Source organism: Argopecten irradians, chromosome 2, assembly GCF_041381155.1.
Source record: "Argopecten irradians isolate NY chromosome 2, Ai_NY, whole genome shotgun sequence".
Lineage (NCBI taxonomy): Eukaryota > Metazoa > Mollusca > Bivalvia > Pectinida > Pectinidae > Argopecten > Argopecten irradians.
In genome coordinates this window covers 31,549,379-31,568,698 of record NC_091135.1, presented here as the reverse complement: position 1 = coordinate 31,568,698, position 19,320 = coordinate 31,549,379, and the positions used below count along the sequence as shown (strand labels likewise).

The following is a 19,320-nucleotide window of genomic DNA, read 5'->3' as shown; positions in this document are numbered from 1 at the left end:
TTCATTTGATGATGTTCCAAAATGGCGGTACCTGTAATATTTATTAAATCTTTCTTCATCCTCACGTGGAATGTGAAATGTATTCGCTGTTTATTGCTCGAATTCCCTTCTTAGTGTTTAAACACACACCTCCATCGCCCTGTAAAACACTGGCCGAGACGCAGCCTTCTGTAGGCTTAATTGGATGCATGTTCTGCATTAATTTGTGGGAGTTGTCTATAGCGTAAAGGGCATTGCTGAAAACACAATCTTATTTTCAAATGAAAAACATCACTAGTGAGACTATTTTAATGCGTACGGGATCTTCTGTACGATGTTTAAATCCTGTACAAATCTCTGCCTCATGATCCCCCACACATGTGCGAGGGGCTGGGTACCAATTACATACAGTTCTATCGGTACATTTATAATATGTACAGCTATATTAATTCACCATGGCTGTAACAGAACGATTCACTATAATGCAGATTTATATTTTCTGCATACCCAGTCTTATCTGATGCATACATATACATTTTACTCCACGAGATTTTTTTAGAAGTAATAGTTCTTTGTCACCTTCCGCTTGGTGCTGTTTTTTATATTCTAAACGATAGTATGTTAGATATGTAAACATACTCTGTTTCGTTTGCATGACACACAGAAATTTGCATTGGTACTCTCTAAACTATGTCATATTTGTAACTACTGTTATATTTGTAACTACTGTTAATGTTGTATGACCAGCAAAGGATGAATGAGTACATATAACCTATTATTAAATAATAAAACAGTTCTTTTGACATTTTCGATATACACTAATTGTATTTGAACACATAAAACGATATACTTGGCCTATAAATATTAATTACAAACCATACTCCTGATTGCCTTATGCCATTTTAGTCATGATAATGAGTGGTAAGACATTATCATACTCCCATCGTCGCACGGTTTACATACACGCAATTCAATGTAATAGAACTAATCCAATCGGTGTTATTCTAAGTATGTTAAATAATTCACTTATTATTCCAAATTAATAAAAATCATGTTATTTCTTTTTTCAGGACAGAGTTTGTTAATTTCCCGAGTCGTGATTGGACGTACAGAACAGAGTATGTGTGTTGTCCTCACGATTCGGAGTGTAAACACGGTACGTATTATATACTACAGAGATACCATCTGTTGTTTAATACTGATGTGAAAGAGATGATTTTAATTAGTACGATCCTAATCTTATTAGTTTTTGGATATGATGATACACATTGCTGAAACAAATCCCTGTAGCAATCCCTTTCTTCACCGTCCTCCTTCAAAGATCTAGTTAATTCAATAATTGATCATAAACTAATAAAAGTTGGAGAATAATTCCTTTTGTATTGCTTTATAAAACCGTGGATAGTTCCAACTTACACGATTCCTTGCGATGCTAATTCAGAGCTGCATAATACAACCTCAGCAACAAGTCAAACGATCTCAAATATGGCTACGTGACTTCAATGGTATAGCGGAATCATTCAAAAACCCTAAAAAATAGGTCTGTCTTATAAGGTCCTGGGTTAGCCACCAAAATCACACCATTTCCCCTAAAAGCGAAGATCAGGCACAAACAATACTAAACCTTCTAACGCTACGGTACCGTGCACGTGGCGCAGTCTTTTTCCATATAACACATATAACAAGGACCGTCTGTAAACACTATGCATTAACATGGTTAGCCTTCACCGCATGATGCAAAAAATCGTCTTATAATACTGATTTGGGTACATAATACTAATGAACTACTCCATTTCCATGTTTGGCCGTACATCTCCTGATCACCCATACTTTTCTTTACACAGAACACACCATCCCCTCAGGAAAAAACCCCGACCAGTATACACCAAATACCCAACATTTATCCGGCGTAATAATCACGTGGTTTTTAATTGGTTGTTTACCTGCTATAATCAATCGGCTTTAAAACTCATCACAAGGAAATGAAAGATAACTAGAAAACCATTCCCATCAATTTATTCAATATACATTTCACAACATGGGATTGAATTATTTACATTTCATTCCATTTCTTTCATCTTCATTAAATTTTGGTGCCAAAATTTCAAAGCAAATGAAACCAGGAATCAACATGTTTCCGTCAGAGATAGAATTTCTAAACTTTTAGATGAAAGTAGCATTGAAAGAAAAAGCTTATGATACTGGAAACACAACACTCCTTAATACCCCCTTTTTTCGTAATTGAATGACTTTATGTGTGATAGTGTTTATATAAATTACATCTAAGTCCATCAGATTGATATACATTGAAAACTTCACATCGACATAGAAGGAATTTACACAACACATTTAATACATCAGAACATTTTACCAATTGCATCACGACCTTTATTTTGTCGTCAATGATGCTAAACATAAAAGTATCGATAATGTACAATGGGTTGATTTCATAATGTACTTTTCACAAGGAGACCATCTTCGGTGACCAACAGATAATTTCAATACGCTTAAGATGCACTTATCACATGCACTTTATACATAAGTGTGTATGATAAATGAGATAAGTTTAGCGTAGCGTACTACGGATCTCCGATGATGCGCGTTGAATTGATCCGCAATGTCACACAGTCCTTCAGAAAAGTTTTAGTCAAGGATTTTAATATCGTTAGGTGTGACAGGATGTTTTAACTACACAGCTTTTGATATAGATTTTTACCAGCACATATCTTATCCCCTAGATGTATCATCTCCAACATGAGTCTCCAACATACGGGTACTGTCGGTCTCCGTCCACAATACGCTTGCTTACATACTGGTAAATAGTAGATTCCCTAAAGTTAAATGACGAAGTGTATCTACTGTAGATAAAAATATTATAAAACCCGTATATTGCGTTTATACATCTCATTGAATTAACTGTAGAATCCAGTCGCCAGATCTGACTGTGAATGTGAAGCTAAGGAAGGTTCCGGAACTCAATTTTAATATTGGTTCATGAATAAGTAACGGTGTATTATTGTATTATTGTATACATCTTTTACGGGCTATGACATAATTGTGTAATACACTTTACAAAAATTGATTTTATCGATTTGTTGAAAGTGCTTTACACGTGAAATGTCTTTTATCAATTTAAAATGCGACAAAGCAAAACATTCAAGGACTAGAAAATTCGAGATTAGGCGATGACTAAAAGCACTTCCTGTGTTACTTCCTGTGGTTCAAATATACATTTGTGTAGAACAGACAGTATAACGACGTGGTGTCCTCCATCGCTTTTCTGTTAGCTTTGGAGGACAATCAATTTATTAGCACATCAATTTTCTCTACAATTACATTCCGGCAAGGTCTTCCGTTTTTCAAGCGAAAACGTCGCACAATACCAGAAACATGAATTTATCTCGACTTAGAACTAGTTATACGTTTGACTGTGACACATATATACCGAACATAAGTAAAGCATGCTTGTAGGCAAAGTTCCACATGATATGATACCAGCATATACCAATCTCTAAAGATGATTTAGCCAGCTTTGCATGTCCTTTGGGATCAAATTGCATAATGACAAACCTATACCAATATAGTGCTATATACATAGCTTAGCAGTTCAACCAGTACGTGGTTATTCAGATTGGTGGTGGTAACTTTTGGCTTGACGATTTCATATAACATTACAATACACTGATGATCACTCAATAATCTGATCATCCATCTTATATCTACCGATGGAAACATGTCATTGTCTCCCAATATCTCTGTAGCTGACCTTGCTTTCAGTATGTTATTCTCTCGCAAACATTTATCTGTGGGGTCCTAGACTAGTTCCCTTCCCTTCGTTCACGACCCTCCGCCAGTCCTCCGCTCACCTTTGTGTCATCTAAAGTACATAAAGTATATCTAATTGTCATATAACTACGAAACCACTGAATAATTATAACGCATCCTTCGTATAACAAATATCGTATTCTAGCAATTGTAGCCGCAATTATCCAGCATTACAGAATGAAATATGTGTGTGTTTTAGGACGGAATTTTGGACGTTATATTAAGGTTTAAGGTCTCGTCTTGGTTCTAAATTCTTTTTTACATATTTGGTCAAAAAAGGGACCTTCTACCTTAAGTTAGATCACCATGTCGTAATATAAACTTTTTTTATAATTTGTATAGAGCATTATAGGAATAGTGTATATAAACATGCATCTATGCTTTAACAATAAGGAACCAAAAACTTGTTTATTACGTAATTGTTCATATCTCGCATAGCTATACAATCTAATTAAAATAAAGATCACAAGGGATTCTCACATATAAAGAACCGGAGTTATCAGAACGATCTATATTTTTAATCAGATTGATAGCTATATAATATCAAAATTCCTCATAATACATTTCATCTAATAACCATACGATACACATTTCCTCCACTTTAGTATCCCGACCTTTTATCCTCAGACAACATGATGCCCACACATTCCCTCATTCTGTGTCTCGGACTGGATATTACTCCCTTATATCCCGTCTGCTATGATAACAGATATCCCCTCCTGCTCTGTAAACATGATATCCACTGGTGTCCCTATGTGTCACCAAACCTACTTAGTAACATGGCGACAATGGACGACCAATTACACTGATTAACTTCTTAAAACAAATTGGATGGAGCTTCAGGCTCGTTTTCATTTCCTGCACAGAGTATTCATAACTGTACCAGACTCGCGTAATCATATTTTTCTTTCCCTCCCTATCCATCAATGTGCTGCCCAGTGATTGGAAAAACTTTATTGATGAAACGATTAATTTCCCAATCATGTATAAAATGATAGATGGTTGAACTATCGGGTATGCGTTATCAGTAGTGGTGATGAGAATAAAGGTAGGATGTCCTCCCAGGACACGCCGTCACTAATGAGTGTAATGGATCGTCGTAATCGCGATGTAAATAAGAACCTCTGTATCATACAGCCTCCGGCTCGTCTGGGACTGACAGCCTTGTCAGAAACACTTCTCTCGGCCACGTTCAAATGACAGGATAATCATTTTCCGAGTTGAGATGATATATCGCAATTGATGTTATTCTGATATACAAATGTCGGTACAGTAATTAAAGTTCATGACAATACAAGATGTTCCTTCTCCGAGTAAATCCTACTGTTAGTATTTCCTGTAAAAAGTTTTCTTTCTATTGTACTGAAATTCATTTTTTATTCTATTCTGAAGTGAAGTTTTGTAATATCTAAGAGTCCTTATGATGATTTGAGTTGTTGATGAGAACCGGGCTTTATCTCCATTTTTTGAGAGCGCCATTGATTTTTACTATCTCGTTTTAATAATCAATAGAAAAGGTTATATTACAATAGTACTCAGACTTCAAAGACCTAGCAAGATTTTCTCATAAAATATTTTGTCATTTATTATTTCATACATCATACCGAAAACGGGTTGTTTTGCAAATTTTGATTAAAGAAACTGCTTCATAATGCAGACATAAAATAGTAATGATTAGTTTTTGATGTTAGCTATAAATCAATCTATTTTGTAATCAAACGCTCAGTTGCAAAATAAGAAATAACTTCCAGCTCAATGATGTCAGTTTCAGGACTATCGTGTGACCTTATTATGAGGAAATGCCTTATACAACTGACTGACTAGATTTGTTTTAACAGTGTTGTTTTGCGACAGTTAATTCTAATAGGGTTGAACAGTTAGTTAAGATGAAATCCATTTTAATACCACAGCTACTTCACATCTAATACATTTTAATGACTAGTTTACTCTTATTAACCATTTGAAATTGAAAGTATTTTAACTGGTATTTTAAATTCTTATGAAATTTAATGGCAAACAAGATATCTATACTATTAACAGAGTTATTAATGAGTACCCGGCTTTATCTCCATTCTTTGAGGGCACCGTTGCTTTTTACTATCTCTTTTAAATAATCAGAAGGAAAGGTTAACACTTATGATTTTAATTTACCGAGAGTTAAATAATATTAGTGGGCAATCAAAGTTTAATAGCGTTTAATGGATAGTTTAACTCAATTGCATTTTAAACTAATATATTTTATCAGTGTGGTTTGATGTTACAGCCGCTGCCCGTAGTAATGGACTGAATGAGTCCGATGAGAGGTTCCTGGCCATCACCTTCGGATCAGCCACTGCTGTCCTCATCATCATCGGCCTCGTCTTTATCATCAGTTTCTGTCACAAACGCAGGAGAAGGTACGGTACAAACCCTCATAATTCTGAAACTGGGGGCAAGATCAGATACGGTAAAGATAAGCAGTCATGAACAGTAGACACAGACACACTGTGATAGTTGCATTGGCAAACAAACTATTGGAATTAATTTTGTATTTTTGAGAAAACAAATCATCCTTTTGATGATGGAAACACTTTGATGAAGATATTTACCGTGTCTTAATTAAACTAGCTTTTTTTAATGGGAATCACACGCCTAAATCTCAAAATTCAACAAAACGTTACAAACGATGGGGCAATTTTTATGTACGGGGCTTATAATAAATTTACAAGCTAATGAAAAAAAGACTATCTTAAATACACATGGTTTCAATAATACTGACCACATTGGTGGTTTATTTGGGAATAAATGACAAACGTAATATTGTTATTAAAGTACGATCGACATAAATATGAATCCATTTTAAGATATCCTATGCTCAACCTGGTATCCGTAATAAAGTTTTCGTTGTCAAACACCTCAACAATTCTTTGTACTTAAAGTGCAGTGTCTGCCTAATGTACAATGTTACATATTTGCTTTGGTTAGGTATCTTTAAAGACATCACCTAAACTAGCTCCATGTCTTTGGGGAACTGTTGTTTTACACGCCATGATAGCACTGTCACTGTTCCACCCATATCTTCCCACAATCAAGCTGATAGTTTATCATACAAAATAGTAGAAAATAACACGATAAAATGTCACTTTAAATCATAGAACCGTTACAAATTATGTCATGTAAGATTGCGCTTTTGCTTTTAAAGGCACAATAATGTATTGACTGTATCACAATGTCACTTCATTACGGAATGAAATGCATCATAAAAAGATTGTGATCCTTTTGTGTAAATGGACAAAACAGTGGAATGATTGGTAAAATCTTTGTAGGAGATTATCGATACAAGATAAAAATCCATTAGAAGCCCGGAATACATGGTAGACATGTATAGACCGCCGTCAATCACCTTATAGAAGTAGTCGGTAGCTTATCTCCGTGACGGGAAAACCTTGTTATTCCTGTCCGGGGATTACCCTGGAGATCAGTCACGTGATTTTAAAGATGGCATCTTTTGGTTACGTTTACAAATAGAGCAGCATGCTGTATTCGTGCAGTGTGTCAGAGATACGTCATCTTTACCCTAGTTTCAGACGGAAATGTATAGATTTTCAATAAAAATCTTTTTGTCCGTCTAGCTAGGGATGGCCGTTTATATCTACTCTATTCTACTACAATCAATACAGAGAATGTGTGCAGCAATGAAAATGTGACGTCAGTGTGATGTCAAACATGATTTCAGATTTGGCTTACATATGATTTTAAAAATGATATTGTTGATGATTGATTCCAACGTACATGCAATGGAGATATGTCTTTTACCATGGCTATGTTTGAAATCACAGCGATATTTGATGTTAACATGTTTCACATCAAAGATAATTCTGACATTAAAATCGCTTGCCATCAAAGAACTGTTTGGCATTCCAGATTTCACAAAACTACGGACACGAACTTGGTTCGAGCCAAAGTTGTACACAAAAGGCAGTCAGATGAAAGGATTAGTAGACGTCCGCCTATCTTGTCACAATTCGCTACATCTGTGTCCATTACGTAACAATTCTGTCATTACAAAACTTAATCAGAAGACCACAACGGTACATTACACAATTAGTTTAAATATACATTGTGTATAATATTTTAATGCATCTCAAATAATTCTAAATCAATGTCTCCACAAGGTTCGAATTAGGGACTTCTTTGTTTCTATAGTTAAATATCTAGCCGATGGCGCTAACTAGAAGGCCCCTGTAGACAGTTTTCCATCACGCCCACTTACCCTGCACCTTAGTACAGTCTCGATCCAGAAATCCCGTCACTAAAATTTGAAGCTTATTTCATGACTTCTGAATAATACATACCATTACCAAGCATCACATTTCACATTCAAGCATAAATATGTACATGAATCGATCAGCTATTCTGGCAAATAGCAATGCTAAATGAAATAGACAACATGTTTGTTCCTTACATGCAAAAGACAATTTGCTTTCGCTACGTAGAGATATAGAACGATGAATGCCAAATGTTTGGACTTAATGGTGCTTTAAAGATAAAACATGGCCAGTCAGCTAACTACCAAATCCATATAGGGATGAGAAAATGGTGGTTTTAAACCTATAAATCATTCTACGATATTTCCTAAATGTATAATGTCGTGACTGGTTTACCATCACATTTTTTTGCTTTAAATCTTAACTTGCATTCTTTAATCAGGTAAACTCCAATTGCCATTGCCGATCCACTTATTGTTGATTTTGGAAAACTCCTTTTCTTATTGTTGATCTTGGAAAACTCCTTTTCTTATTGTAGAACTTTGAACTGATCTTCATTAATTATTTCTTGCAATACTAATACTTATCATTGCAATTAGCTCAAATGCTTGGTTTTGGTAACTTTCACATACATTACTGATCTCGAAAACCTCTCACTTACATTTTTGATCTTGGTAAACCCTAACGTAGGTCCTACATTATTGTTGATTTTGTTAAGTTCTTTATTTGAATTATTTATCCTGGTCCACTGTAACATGCAATCAAGTGTTGGTCTGACTATACGAGTCGTCTGTGTGATGGCGTGTGTAGGCTAGTTCTCACCAAAATTCCATTAAACCACGGATCAGACTCTTCTATTGTTTTCAAGTAACAAGTCCACACACTAAATATATAGACAACCGAGAACCGAACGCACCTGAGTTCCTCGCCCTGGATTAATGTTTAATGTCATCAGTACACGTGGTACTCAGTGCCTTCTATTGGTCGCCAGTTGATACATTACTCTGTCCACGACCAATGGTTGGATTCATTTCACTTACGGTAACAAATTTCCCTTGTTCAAAGAGGTTTCAAGTGCTGTTTCATTGAATTCTTGCATGCACATACGACCCACATCGACGTCTCACTTTATAAGGTATCTATTGTAGTATTAGATTTATTGTTTAATGCTGATATGCTAGTGCAAACACCCCCTTTGTGACTCTTTATTCTCCTAGAGTTTGAATCCCCAAACAAAACAAATTGTTATCCACTAAGTTTTTTTTTAACTTCTGCGAAAATCAATAGACAATCTACTTTTCCTCCTGTAGATGTTTTAACTTCTCTCTTAGGAATCCCAGGTTCAATACTCTTGATTTTGTGACATTAAAGGATACTTTTTTACGAACAATGGAACGTTTAGCACAAGCAGAATAGGTAACATTATCATTTGTATACAGTTAGTACGAGGTAAATACAAGGAGAATAAAACAGTTTAGACAAGGCTATTTAATTGTTAAAAATGTATGAATCTCAAGGATAGCAGATTTCAAAAAAGAATAATGCAAGGTAAAATTAACATTTTTTATCAAACCAATAAGAAAATGGTTATAACGATTAAGACAGATAGTCATACCATGTTAAGCTGGTTTTTTTTCTCATTCTAACCTTATACTATAGACATAGGGAGATGCAGAAAGTGCAGGTAAATACTAAGAATATAATTACAGGTGCTTCATAAATGCACATAATCAATAACTACTTTCGTCAAGCAAAACCACCAAACCCAATCAATTTCTATTGTGAAAAGCACAAAAGACCGGCAGCAGGTAAAACAAAAAACCATTAAATCCGTAGGTTAATATTTGGGATCAATATTTAAGAGTATAAAAAGCAGTTGAGATTTAATTGCGAGTATTTTTGCACCAGAGTGAATACTACTCCCCAGTGTTGACTTACCGAACAACACTCCATTATATCATCACGGATGTCTCTCATATTTTATAATAACAATGTTCAGAATGTTAAATAAAATCATTTCACCAGCCCAAACAAACCGTAGACAAACAGCGATCTCGTCTGCTTCCTGTGCGAGGCTGTATCAAAGCTATCATATTTACTTGGTCTGAAATCATTACAGATATTGACAATGCCGTGCTAAAGTATTGATCTGGTATGGGAAGTTCTCACCATGGGTCATCAATAACGATGAAGAGTAAATCATATAAATGGTGTTAGTCTGTGAGTACATAACACTATATATCATACCTGGTGCTAGAGCTAACACCAGTACTGATGAATATCTAAATCATTGTCATCACAATTATTATATAACACCTTCAAAAACACGCACATACGCAATGGAATAAAACCAAATAAAATACAACCGATTTCTGATTTACTACTTCAGTCTTCATTTGATGTTGTGTATAATATCGTTTTCTTTCCGATTACAGTTTTATATTCTGGAGCAGAAGTCAGGATGTGTATGAAGCAACCAATGGTAACGTTTTACTACCAACGGATTTTTTTGTTCAGTTGGTTAATTTCCATGTATTTCACATGCGTTAAAATTTCACAGTCGTGCAATAGTCCTGTGAAACAGGTTCTTAAAATCCAGACTTATAACAGTTAATCACTCGTAAAAATTCGTTATCACGCAAACATATGAATAATTATTAGGAAAATAATGTGGTCCACAATGTGTTATTCTATTTTTACCATAACCATAGCAAAAATGAATGATATAAAACTCTCAAAAACAAATACTATTTGGTCAATTTTGTTTCACATCATTTTTTTTGTTCTAAAATTTCTAAATATTATTTTGCTATAGAATACAGTTATTATATCAAAGTTAAAAGTACTTATAGCAACAAATACGTCTACCATCTTACAAAATAAAATCTGAATAGCAATGTGAAGCATTGGTCAAGAGAATAGTGTATTAAGATGCATTTTTATTTTCTTTCAGGTGTTGAGCAGACTGGTTGTAATATGGACAGTGCTGGACAGAACGATTACGTCAGTGACGATCTTAAACTTGTCGAGTCAGAATATGAGGAAATATGTGACGTCAACCAAGAATGGGAAAAGGAAAAACTTCCCATATTCGATAAAGTTTGTGATTCTGTGGAAAATGGCTCTAAAATTGTCGGAGAAAATTCACTCCCGCATAAAAATGGCGTCTTGCCTGCCAACGTAGGAACTGACTGCGATCAAAAGGAGACCAAACCGATTTGTTGTACAGAGCCTGTTCAACCAATGGATGGGAATCTGATAATGGCCGACCGGCTTCTGTCCCAGTCTAATAATGGCGGCGCTACACAGGAGACGGGAGACCTTCTCCACCTTACAGACTTCAGTGATATAAAAACTCAAAATAGCTCTGAGTGTAGTGATTCCGTATCGTCACAAAATGTCAAAGATTCCAATATAGACAGTAGTCAGATTAAAGTTGGTGAGGCTAGTGTAGACACTCCCAAATTAACACCAAGTTGTCCCCCTTTACCGGAAGAGATGGAGCAATGTGACTCATCAAGTCAATATATTAATGTTTTAGATGAAAATAATGACAATGTAGCCGGCAATTATACAAACTTGAGTAAGGGTGAAAGTTCACATCCGTACGAACATCTTGACCCTAATACACGAGAAGATCCCTCGTCCAGTCAAACCTACGAGGCCTTAATTCCAGCCATTTCTCCGGACAAAAAACTGAGCACCGACTGTTCAGATAGTTAAGGAGACTTCAACTGTACATTATCTTTAAACCAGTATACGAGTTATACTATATAAATATCGAAGCCATAAACAGTAAAGGGACATAGATATTTCATCATTACTTTGTTATACGTTTCCGCTCTTTTTCTTGAATTATTAATTTTGGTTGATTGACTTGTTCCAAAGCAAATTCGCACACGGAAGCAGAACCATCAGATTTTCAACAAATTAATTCTGTTCACCAATTTACCAAAAAGTATAAATTATCCTCGAATTTTATTTCATGTGATATGTGTCGGTAAGGATAAAGAGGAAAATAATATCTAAAGTATACATAATTAATTATCGATTTTACAAAAAGTAAACAGTGACAATGACGAATTCCTGTCTTCTACAAGGCTCATTACAACAGTATACTGATAAACTTTTATGACTTTGATTGTGTGATATTCATAGAATCTTTGGAAACCAGTCATCGTTAAAAGCATCAATATTATAATATTAATATTTTAATCCTTGTTGTTATGGTAAATGATCGTTACTATGGCGATGGTAACTACATATTCATTCCGATGGTTATCGTTGTTTTAACGATGTTTACTTTGCTTAAACAATCCGTATCAACGGATTCTTTGCTAAATTGAAGTGACAAAAATCAAGGCAATTACGAGACTGTGAATTTTATTTCTACTGTATAAATCTACATTAGTGTCTCATTTATATCATTAAAATTAACAATGCATTTCACAGCAGTGGAGATACTTATTGTGTGGGAATATCGTTATTAACATATATATTTACGGAAGAAATTCCATGATTTTTAAATATATGTTGCCATATAATGGTACCTGCATCTGGTGAGAAGCGATTTGTACATGGTGAATGATGGATTTGTGCATGGTGAATGATGGTTAAAAATGTAATTAATGTAGTTTTAATGAAACACTAAATGGTTGATGAATTTAATATCATTTTGTGACATTCGTTATTGATTATTTTTTCTGTTCTACATCTTTTATATAAGTTCTTCGAAATAATTTTGTTACATGCTTGTTTCAACATTCACTCTTATTAATTATATACTTTAACCTTATTTAATCGCAAAAAAATGTTGATTTATTTATTAAATCTGTATCTGAGAGTAGTGAATACACTAAATATAACCGAATAAACAGTGTTTCACATACCATCGATTTGTGTTTAAAAATAAACAATGTAAGACTAAGGATTACTGTGATTAGATGAAATGTGTTACTTATCTATGATTGGTTTAGTGAGCTGTAGCACCGTTGTGTGGTCTGATTGGATGGATGAAATGTTCTACGCACATCTGACTGGTTGAATGAGTTGTAGTGCTATTGTGTATTTTAATTGGATGAGAAGTGCAGCAATGTCACAGAAGATTTAAATTGGTTAGATAAATTGTATTCTGTATGGTTGATTTTTACTTGTGCTATAGAGAAGTCTGATTGGATGGATATGCGGCAGTGACGGGCTGAATTTGTTGAGTGTCCATGGAGTTTTCTGATTGGCTAAATGTTATGTGTATGAAAGATAATAAGTCGAGTATTCCGCAGTGTGAATGAGGATTTTCATTTGATGAAATGTACTGTGGTGTGTCGGTGTGATAGAGTGGCTGAAATGTTTGTAGTTTGATAGAGGGTATTCTGATTGGATGAATGGTTGTGGAATACTCCTTGTAGCTACTGACAGTTCTCTTTTGATATTTGTTACTATTTTCTCAACTTTTTCTATACATTGCTCAATATAGTAACTCAGTGTTAGGTCGTGCTGTTTTAATGTAGTGTGATATATTATTCTAAAAGAGCACGTGCTTCACACTTTACACGTGCTTTTCATATAATCGATATTTTTTTTAAATATCATGACCAAGCCTTCTTGATCTATAAGAAAAAAACGTAATATTGTTTCAATACGATTTAGTTGACATAACACCAAGTGTATATTCACAATATTTGTCCGTGTGTCATTCTAGGTTGAATATTTCTATTATTAATTTTGTGTTCGTCCATAAACATGTATATTAACGATTGCCATAGTCACTTGAACAAAAGACACTTTTCTTTTGTTCTCCAGCACATCCGGAATACTGACCATAGAAGAAAGACACGGTGCTGTGAACGTTTTAGAAATATCTTTGTTTTAATCAAAATGTCCATTGACCAGCTAGGTGTCAACACATTTTGAGATTTGATAAACTAGAAATATGATCTTGTATTATTAATGACATTACTCATTCATTTGAAATCTTGTTTGAAGAGGAGCACTTGCAAATAAATTGTTCAACTTTTATGTTAATTTGTGTTTTTGTTTGCAGAAGTTTGTTGTGTTTCATATACACGTATATCGTATAACGTTTTTTATGAGTGATAAATGAAACCATAAAACGCAGGTGCGTTTTGACACAGAATTGTATGTGTTTTAATTTGATTTGATACAATGCACTTTCTAGCTAAAAACGTTTGGATATATTACCTAACCGAAATTTGTATGAATTATCACCAACACCGGTCTTCTTTTAGTCTTTCACACGCTTACTTGAACGGTATACACTCTTAATGACTCGCTCATTATTAATGACGGTGGTGAAACCTAGATAACAATGTGTTAATTATCATGAACCACAAAGCTTGACTCTCGAGTTAAACTTCAAAGACAGAACGTTAATCAATGACCTAGAATGGGAACAATGTTTAAAAGTGATAGTATTGTAGCATGCCACCTTAAAATGATTCTCACGTCGATGACAGAATCATGTAATGTAAACACGATAGAGCTGATTACTGTACATTAAGAAACACGACAAAGTACGACAATACACGTGAGAGTGTGGTGTAGATATTGCAGAAAATAGTCTCTTTTACGACATCACTGAATGTCTCTTCCAAATACTGTTTTATCGCCAATTTAGACGACTTTAGATTATGATCGTCCATGGTGATGCTACATGTACCCTGATACTTAATTAAAGCAAGTATTGGCTGCTATCCCGAAACAAAAGTTTTGGGAAGTGCGAATTATATTTATTTTGAAGCTATTGTCAATTCTTTGTGAGATATTGTATTCCTTAACTTAACTTTACTTATCGAAATAGAAAATCTACAACTTATATCGACGACGGACTGCATTAAGTTTAAGATTATTGAAACTAGTCTAAGACGATAGATTAAAATGTAGCATTATGGACTTTTCAAAATTTTGATACAGTGTCATACGGGCATGTTCAAGAGGTGTGGCATTTTTTGGGAGACTGATATACATGAATTGCAAAATAAATAGTCCAAGTGAAGATTATTTTCTTCAACATATTGTAAACTTACATTACATTATCTGTTTCACCAATTCTGACTTTTATATATAAACGAAGGACCGCTTTTCCGTTAGACTATTACCATTTGAATATTAAACATTCGAACAACACACAAATTGTGTGACAAAGTCATGTTATACATGCCATAACTTTCATACTTACAATTCAAGAAGAACTTTAAATATGGTACTCAGTATCAAATGTTTTGGGAATTGCAATACTAACAATAACATTGGTTTACATTTAGTGTTTTAAGAGGTTTTCAAAGTAAATTCGGAAATGTATTTCCCTTTAAACATGCATAAAGCACATGAAACAAAGGATTTTATGTATGCTTAAAGAGCATCATACAGATTTTTCAATGGCTTTTAATGAATTCTACAGATGCTTTTCATGAAAACTTGTGGATTTCGAAAGATTTCTGATGAAAAAACAACCGGTCAAAATATTCGAGAACTTATCAACTTCAGTGTATATAACTTTAGCTAGCTATTTCTTCCTTTTAACGAACCAAGAGTTTAGACAAATTTATTAGATTCACTTTCCCAGTATAATATTTTCCTTGCTTGGTAACGGCTGACACACCGTCTCAATCAGTAGTTTATTCTATTATACGTAGTAATAACGCACCTGATGTTCCCGTGAGTCCGTATCAGAATTACACATTCGAAGATCTGTAAAAACCATTGTCTTATCGATTTTGGAAGGTTATTAGAAATATCAATATTTTTTTCGGACGGACAGTATTGTGACGTAGCATGGAGGTCCTAACCCACGACTAGGAATTAAGGGTAGGGCCTCCAGACTATATTGTCCCGAGGATAATACAATAACTTTCTGATTGATGAAAATACATCACCACTAAGCACAGAGGACAAGAAACAGAAAATAGCGAGTTCATTTCTAGAAGATAGATGAGGAACCTACAATTTCAAATTTTGAATACATTTCTTTTTTACGTTAAGTACATTTGTACTCTTTGACGCGCACTTAACCTTTAAATCATTAAGATATGCCCCCAACCGTACCTTGATTTTGGATTTTGTTTTTACAACAACCAACTATGGTCTATTCCTTAAATACAATTTATTGTTACATGATTGCCTTCTAAAAAATTAGTGTCAGTACTATCGTAACCTTCATTTTGAATCGGAATGGTTAGAACGGTGTTCTGAAAATCATTAATCACAGTTTTAAAACAATGTTTTGGTGCTGTTGTTTGTTTGGTTTTTTTTTTTTTTGTATTTTTTTTCTTTTGTGGGGTGGTGGGTATTTTTGTAAATTTTTTTTTAACTTATTTTGTCTTTGATACTTTTCCATTCAGTGTATTGTCAAATAGCTTTATCTGTATTGATTTCCGTCTTTAACTATCTTCTGGTACATAACTTCACGGACGAAACATTCGTATATTAGTAACTACGCCCTCGGGAAACATTATTTATCTCGGGGAAAGAAATTTCCATGTCTCTCTCACTCTAGGACAATAAATGTATAAAGTTTAAAAGACATTGGTCGGAATCTAAACTTGACATGATTAACAATGACAAAATATAAACACAATTTGAATCCACGTGTACGTATATCCCTGACAATGTACAAAGTAATGAAACCAAGTGTCCAGGAGGAGTAAGCATTCTTTCTTCTGCTATAGAAGGTTGGGTCGAAATCAAAGTCAAATGAAAATGCACTTCCGAAACAGCATCACAGCACATACCAAGAACGGCACAACTAAGTCTATTCTGTATATCGCAACTGGAAACATGTTTATCCAAGTTCTTTCGACCATAAGCGTTTTTAATTAATCCCTCGAACTGAGTATAGATATACCCCATGTCAGCAGTTAACTTGACCGTTAACAACTATTGCAAATCTAATAAAATTATGTATTTTTTTCATTATCCTTAGAGACTTGACATTGCCTGGCACACTCGGATGCTTTGCTACTTTTGAAACATCTTCAGACTGTATTACGTGTCCATCACGTCAGAACTTCTATCGTTTCATGCGTTGTGTTAAGAGCATTGCCTTCTGCTAGGGGTCTTTTTAAACGGATAAGAAATAAATAAATCTATTGATGTTGATCATAAAAGAGATTCCATAAGCATTCCCATAGGAGTAGAACGTCGTGTTTAGACAAACTGAAACATTCTTGAACAACCGTCGATACCTCAATAAGGTTTGTTGTAGAAATAGTCCAACAACTCAATATGGTAATTATATATTTTTTTCAAATATAAATCATTCGGACAGGTTCTATCTCATATTCATAAAATATCCTCAATGATCCTGGCCGCGCGAAGTATTTATTGGTATTATAGATATTTTCAATAACAAAAATTATTATCTTTTTTACGATATCTCGACGGATGTTCCCAAACATGTGTATCTCCATATCGGATTGTTTGTGTTATAAAGCATTCATTTAATTGATAAGGCGCACACATCTCTGTGAAGTCAAAAGGTTTCTTATCAAACCTTTTTTTCTCGTTTGATTTTGTTTTGTAGCAGGGATTTTATCCATCGCAGGAAATGAAACAAAAATATGTCCATGTGTTCGATTTTGCTATACAGACAATATATGAGTGTCATTTTACAAGAATATTTAAACAAAGTCTGAGCAAAATTTTCTTTAAAATGTTCTCCGATACTAATATACAGGTTATTTTTTTAGAATTTACAAAATAGTTTTCATTTTAAGACAAAACACCAGTTACTTAATGAGCCTTTTATATTTACAAAATAGCAATATTTATAATACCCGTACACTTTAAATTTGAATAACAAAATATCCGATTTTTAATTATTTGCCAGATAGTATATTTATTTGTGTGAAATACTCGTTACACATCCATACAAGGTGAATCAAGTATGATCAATTAAGACCAACAATGCCCTTTACTTTCGTGAACTTCGCGATCCAAGTAAATTCCAGAATCCAGAAAGTTTATCTCCGCGAATTAATATTTACATCATCTATATTGATAGGAATTATCATTCAATGGTAATTCCGCGAATATTAATCTTCACGAACTGGTTTTAAATGGAAATCGCGAAATTTAATAGCTGCGAAAAAGTTGGCTTACAGTATTTGAATAGTACCGAATGTGTCTGTCTGTCAGAAGATACCTGTGTTTGTACTAATAGTTATTTTGTCTGTGTAGAACTCATCAGTGATGTCGAGAACCAATTGGAGCTAACCTCCACATTCTATACATACACTGAGTAGAGTAACTATTGTTGCAGAAGACAGTTGAAACAGTTTGATTTTTTAATGCTAAAGCTGTGTTAATTTTGTGTAATTAACAAGAAGCAGAGGTGGTCAAATGTATATCTACATTTTATTTGTGTTACTCTGATTATACTGACACCGAGTTCAGATTGAGATTCTATTTTACGTTGGTATTTACATTTTAGTTCGTAATATCAAAACCTAGATTAAAATACTGAACCTATTTTCTTTATAGACAACAGATGAAAAAATAACCGATACGACATTTAAAATGAAAATTATAATCCAAATACAGCGGCTTACCAAAAACAAACTATACTAATCATAGGTTTGTACTCCTGAAAATATAAAGGGCAAATAGAATCATATGAATATATGCTTCTGAAGTGAAAGCGTCCTATGCTTCGACTCAGTCCACATTATGAATCATCTGAGAATTGAAATGCGAAAACGGTCCACGAGGCATTTCATGAGGCACAAAGTAAAATTTCAGATTGACATCATACTGTATGGGGAACATGATGTTTTTGCCGATTAGTACATGATTTCGCTCATACAAATTTCAACCAGTCTGCAGTAACCTGGCGTGACTAGTTAGAGGACGACACCCAGCAAAGATAAGGGGAATGTTCTCGCTATTGAGATACTTTGTAATATTTTCATGTTCTGAAAAGTGTGACGTCTCATCTCTTTTGTCTTAAATACAAAATACATTATCTTCTAAACAAGTAATCCGCAGACATTTACAATGACGAGGATCATACAGAAAAGGGATTCATAAGATGTCTTATGGAATCAGAAAATATTCCATACGCAGCAAATTGATCATGTGAGAATCCTAACCCGGGACGGATCAAGGGATTTGAACCCAATTTCCCTGACTCACAAGAAGATCGACCAGAAGTGAAGCATGATGAATTAAATGTCATCTTTGCTAAACTGTTTCTCTCGCGGATTGACATCCTTTACTTCACAGCTAACAAAACAAACTACTCCGTCATTAATCA

The 19,320-nt window shown here is 34.2% G+C and overlaps 1 protein-coding gene across 3 annotated transcripts in view; it reads left to right on the top strand.

The window, feature by feature from the left end:
• Positions 1-14,064, top strand: part of LOC138315146 (uncharacterized) — a 59,427-nt gene extending 45,363 nt beyond the window's left edge. For all 3 annotated transcript variants that reach the window (XM_069255935.1, XM_069255933.1, XM_069255934.1), the window contains 4 exons: positions 1,050-1,135; positions 6,068-6,200; positions 10,487-10,533; positions 11,005-14,064. In XM_069255935.1, the coding sequence (XP_069112036.1) occupies positions 1,050-1,135; positions 6,068-6,200; positions 10,487-10,533; positions 11,005-11,774 (1,036 nt within the window). In that variant the 3' untranslated portion in view covers positions 11,775-14,064. The remainder of the gene's footprint in view (positions 1-1,049; positions 1,136-6,067; positions 6,201-10,486; positions 10,534-11,004) is intronic.
• Positions 14,065-19,320: the final 5,256 nt, after the last annotated feature.